The 5,731-nt window shown below is 36.7% G+C and overlaps 1 protein-coding gene and 1 pseudogene across 1 annotated transcript; both read right to left on the bottom strand.

The window, feature by feature from the left end:
* Window positions 1–1,077: 1,077 nt before the first annotated feature.
* On the bottom strand, window positions 1,078–2,375 carry LOC125215399 (annotated as a pseudogene).
* Window positions 2,376–2,800: 425 nt separating this feature from the next.
* LOC125211449 lies at window positions 2,801–5,082 on the bottom strand. The gene is made up of 5 exons (XM_048111246.1): window positions 4,996–5,082; window positions 4,244–4,864; window positions 3,192–3,322; window positions 2,947–3,115; window positions 2,801–2,868 (listed from the first exon to the last, which is right to left on the bottom strand). The coding sequence occupies exons 2-4, from the start codon at window positions 4,857–4,859 to the stop codon at window positions 3,107–3,109; spliced, it is 756 nt and encodes a 251-aa protein (XP_047967203.1). The 5' UTR covers window positions 4,860–4,864; window positions 4,996–5,082; the 3' UTR covers window positions 2,801–2,868; window positions 2,947–3,106.
* Between the last annotated feature and the right edge of the window lie 649 nt (window positions 5,083–5,731).

The following is a 5,731-nucleotide window of genomic DNA, read 5'->3' as shown; positions in this document are numbered from 1 at the left end:
TTGAGTCATTTACTTTTTTGATAAAAAAACACAACATTCAATGATTCAATCACTCTTACTTATTCCATCCGCTATTTTACTCTTTCTTTATCTTTTCTACTTTATTCTTCTCTCTTACTTTTCAATACAATTTTTTAATCTTCATGCCTAAAAGTTTTGACTTAAGGATGGGGTAGTATCATTCCCTTTTCACTTTGTTTTGTTTCACTATTTTCACACATACATTTTGTTTTATTTCACACATCCACCCAATTAACCTACTTTCAAACTCTTATCCATTATGCTCTAACTGTATTCATCAACATCAATACTAAAAATAACCCCATAACTATTACTCTTTTCGTCCACGATTTATAGGCCAGTTTGACTTGGTACGAATGAGATAAAGTTAGTTAAATATGGAACCATTATCCAAAGTAGTAGAAAAAATAAATAGGTCATTTATTGTTGGACAAATAAAAATGACGAAATGAGACGATTATTGATAGACGGATGAGTACTAGTGAGTGGATTGGGGCCTCCAGTGACAAAATCTTGGTTTCGTCACTGACACTGTTATATAGTAGAGTATTTCATAAACTAACTTGTATTTAGAAGTATTACAAGAGCAAATTGAAAATATAGATACTTCAAACGAGCAAATTGTATTTCACATATTACATTATAGGATGGTGTAACCGTGCAAGCGATAGGAACTATTATTCCCTATCGAACGAGCACCAATAGGTCGGGGAACGAGAAGAAGTCAATCACGTTGAAAATAAGCAATTCTAGGTTGAGGCAAAACCTAGCTACCGAAAGTTGAGAGAAAAGTTTGCAGTATTATTGCATTTCTTGATAATTATGACAACTTTCCTATTTATCCTAATAACCCTATGCAGTTCAACGTACCTAGATGTTCGGAAAACAACTGACAAAGAAAAATCAAACAGAGCTTATAAATATGCTCAACACGGCACATTTTAATTACAAAAATAAATAAATAAATAAAGATCCTAACCTAATTCAAAAGGAAAGGTGTGATCTAGAGTGGCACATAGTCCTCCGCATTCTTCTAGCTTGTCGGTGCTTGGACTGCTATATTAGTATCTCTTGGTAATGTGAATCTCCCAACACAGAACCTTGACACATGGTATCGTGGTAAACAAGTTTATAACCCCCAAGAATGTCAAAGACGAGGTTCCAATGCCTGAGAATATCACTGCTGCAGAACACGATAAAGATTCTTATACTTTCAATGGATGTCGCTCTATTTGGACTATCTGGCCTCATATAACTTGAACATGAACTCAGAAGAAGACAACAGAGTCGTGAGTTAAGATGGAGGCTATACATTATTATTCATAACATAAGCGTGTAAGACTAACTCTTAGCAGTTTGTGCAATGATTATAACTCAAGTCCTAAGTAATCAATGACTTCCATCAACCATGAAAAGGTCTCACCTTTGCTTGCTTATAATCTTCACCAAGATATCTTTCACCCTGAGTTGGAACACTTCAACTCCCACCTACGCATTGTGCAACATCCATCAAATGTCACTATAAACAAACTAAATCTGGTTCAGTGTCCGGAGACCTGATGTGTTTTCCTCACCAGGATCGCGGTGTTATCACTTCCACTACCCTTCTTATCTGCACAATCGCTCACCAACAACGGACATTCTGCTGTGGCATTAGCCTCGTTGCAGTCTTCCCCTTCTAATGCTTTGAGGGTGATAATATCTGATACACCCCAGCAGCTACTTTATGTAATCAGCCGCACCAACCAATGTAACCATCTTTATCCATCTGCACACAAGAAAACAGTTTAAATGTCAAACATAATTGCAAACATGGTCCCAAATGGCGACAATATGATGTTTCCATTAAACCTTAGAGACGTTTGGGACTAGTGCACGAAGAGCATACTCCCAATCTTAGACCTCTTCTTCCAGTTTCTCCCAGTCATAAGATTCTTAAACTTGAAAGGCCCCTTTTTTCCATCTTCTGTCTAGTTTTCAAGCCTACTTTCTCATTGCCATAACTACTCAATCCAAAATCTGCAAACTTTCTCCTTCTCAATATAGGTCGGCATAACCCTTGCTTGACTTCTCCAGCTACATCTCACTTGAGACGTGATAATCAGGGCCTAGTTGGACTAACTGTAACTGATGGCCGTTCGAAAGACTGGAACAAGTGGATGAGATCCCTCAAAGCTAGAACAGATTGTTGGTTGGGACATTTGGCAACCAAGGTTTAGATAGTGAAACCAAGGGAGTAAGTTTTCTTGATAACTACTTTCTGCATCCTCCATCACGCTTTCTTGTTTGAAAGAGCCTTTAAAACGAGCAGAGATGTAGTCGATGGTCTTCTGATCTCTCGGACCTGAATACATTACCAAAATTCATCCTCAATGATTCATGAAAATGCCGTGTCGGATTTCACCATGGAAACAAAATCTTACATGCTTAATAGTGGTAAAGATTTCGATAAACCCCATGTTATAGGAGAGGATTTGTTCCCATTTGTTCCTGCAAGTCATTCAGATCAACAAAGGAACCTCTCAATTAAGGCTAGAACTTGATGAATCCTCAAACAAACATATGCAACCTCTCAACTAACACAAATCCAGATTTCAATCATACTCATTTTTCAGAAGCACAACAAAGATTATTGTTCAATGCTTGTTTGATTCCTAAAAAAAGGGTACTCACATAGTAATGCAGCAAATGCAAAAGCCTATTTCAACATTAAACCACAATACCATTGCAGAAATAGATGATTGAACTATAAGTTGTAGATATAATTGTTGGGAACATACATCATCAGCGTTGCTCGGAGTTGTCGTCCACCTGGTTTGTTTTAACATTACAACATCTCAATGAATCCTGCCCAAATCAAATCATTCATGCAAAAACACACTTTCACTTGCAAAAATGATGCATTAAAGTAGCGAAATGAGTTACCGTGAATACAGAGGAAAGGTAGAGAAGGGCAAGTGAGCAAGCTTCCTGCAAGCATTACTTGTCATTGGATGCTTAATCAAACCATCCTTGCATTCAACAATCAGATTTTCACCCTTTATATTGACTCCACGGCCCACTACTGCAACAGCACACCCACCACTCAATAAACCTGTAAACAAACCCCAAAAAATGGCAATCAAATGGGAGTTCTCATAAAGTAGAACATAAATAAGAGAAAGTACAACCTTGAGGGAATGAGGGTCATCCCCTAGCTTCCAAATTACACAGTAGACCCATGGCTGGTTGTTGACAAGGGGACTCAGCCACTCAAAATTCTGTCTCTCTCTCTCTCTCCCCCATTCATCACTACAAAAATCTGTCAGACAAATCTGATTCTCTTGTTGATGATGATATAATATTATCTTGGTCAAGAAGCTTATGTGAGAGTGTAGTAAACCCTGAGTATGGAGGCTATACATTACTAGTCATAACCTGTGTAAAATTTTGATTTGTATCTTCCCTGATTACATAAAAGCAGTATGTATGATGATTATAGCTCCATATTTTGTGAATCGGTATTTATTATAGAAAATGAATGGTGCTTTTCAAGGTCCACCAATTTTTTTACCATGTAGCTCCTAGCTCAAACTGAACTTGAATAACTAACATAATCATGATCATAATTAAATGGTCCTCAATCTTGATGAACAATTATCTAAGTCAGTTACAGAGTAAATAAGATGATTCAATATATGTAGACTAGTTAAAAGAAGAATCACCACACGAAGAAAAAAAAATACTAGTATATCTTTGACTTGTACTATTACAAGTTAAAAGTGAGCTTGGATCTGTATATGGTGTGAATCTGTATAACCATCTAAGGCTCGAAAATCAACTCATTTTACAATCAAAAGTGACGCAAACCCAAATTTTTGTAGTTTCCATGTGACATGGAAACTGGAGTACATAAGAGACATTGGGTAGTTTCCTCCATTTATATGGACAAGGGAATGAAGATTAGAATATTTGCATCCCAGCAATGGGATAGACAGGCAGAGCAATAACAAAAGTAGTAGCAATTGCCATTCTCTATATTGATAACATAGCAAGTAGTAATGCAGAGCAGAGCAAGTAGAGTGGAATCAAGATTCCTCATCAAAACTAACTAAAGCGAACCCCACCATCAAGAGAAAAGAAAATGTTCCCACCAACCATAACATAGCTATATTACTAATAGAGAATTAAGATTAACAATATTGTTAAAACTTTGACAAGCTCAATAACTAGTAGTACTAACAATTGTGTTTGTTGGAGGGGGTGGCAGTCCCATGATCAGCATCAACATCGACAGGGCTATTGGATCGAAGCTTGTCCAGCGCTAATTGAATGAGGTCGTGATTAAAATCTTTTGACCAGTGACCATGTAGGTTGAACTCCTTCTGGATATTTGATGCCAATGAAGTAGCATGCATATGCACATATTTTATAGCTTGGGAGGGGTTGGGCCTTGGGAGGGGCTTTGGCTTAACTGGGAGGGAGGGGGCTTCATTCTTAGGATTTGGCGTGTTGGATCCACGTCGATATTTCTTAAAGAAAAGATCGCAATAACTTCGGAGAGGAGGGTTGCTGAATGCCTTAGGTCCAGTTTTGTTGGTTAACGTAAATTGAGCCATAGTAACATAACGTAGGTTTGGCTGCTTCTTCTTCTTCTTCTTCTTCTTGTTGGATGAGAGAGATTGAAGTTTGTCAAAGACATGTTTTGCCAGAGCCTTTGTAAATTTATGGCACCACTTTGGCTTCATCTTGTACTCAATTTCCATGTACGCTAGCAACGCCGTCACAGCGGGATCTATCTTTCTAGCATATCGCCTCCGATCGGAAGGGGGGAGAGGCGGTTTGCCGCCGGACACCATTATTTCTGCAAATTAAACAATAAAATCAATTGTTTTTTAAACCCAGGTATTTTATAGTAGATATTATCTCTCTCTAGTCTACTTTGATTTGATGGAGTAAAACTAAGTAAGACTAGCGGTGAGAATTGCTGATCACCGTGGTATGCCCGCCGGAGAGAGAGGGACAATTTTTCGAGTAGGTTTAAATCCCTAGCGCAACCCTGTAACTCATTGCCATGGGGAATTCATTTATTTCAATTGTATTTCAAATTTTATTTTCTAAAGAATATTACTGTTCAAATTTTCTTTCATTTTTCCGCAATCTCATAAGTCACATAACTTTGTACCAACAGCCCAGCTCTCTAAACGCGAGCCCAATCATAGATAGTGGCTCTTGAGTTAACAATGGAAACAAAGCCCAATGTAGCTCATAAGTCCATTAACATCACTTCAACATAAATTAATAAATTAATATTTTCCTCGTAACATTCCATGTTAGAACCTCCACAATAATTTCACATATTATAGTTGGAAAAATTAAATACTATATTATATAACACATCAAATTTTAATAAAACACTTACATTGAATAAAATAAGAAAAGTATAATCAATGTCAAAATTAAAAAAACAAAGTTGAGTCTGGGGCTTGAACCCACAAGCTCTATAATTTTTACAGGCACATTTACTATTAGGCTAAACATAAATTTTATATTGATATCTAACAAAAACCTTATTGTCCTAGATCAAAATCACAAAGAAACTTGGAGTTAAAAACCTATCTATAAAATTACCATTTATCCACATCGAAGTCACAATGAAAGTTAGAGTTTGAAAACCTACCATTAAAAATGATTTTTATAATTAAAAATTAATTTTTTTCCAAGATCGTCC

Source organism: Salvia hispanica, chromosome 3 (assembly GCF_023119035.1).
Source record: "Salvia hispanica cultivar TCC Black 2014 chromosome 3, UniMelb_Shisp_WGS_1.0, whole genome shotgun sequence".
Lineage (NCBI taxonomy): Eukaryota > Viridiplantae > Streptophyta > Magnoliopsida > Lamiales > Lamiaceae > Salvia > Salvia hispanica.
This window is presented reverse-complemented; position numbering and strand designations above follow the sequence as displayed.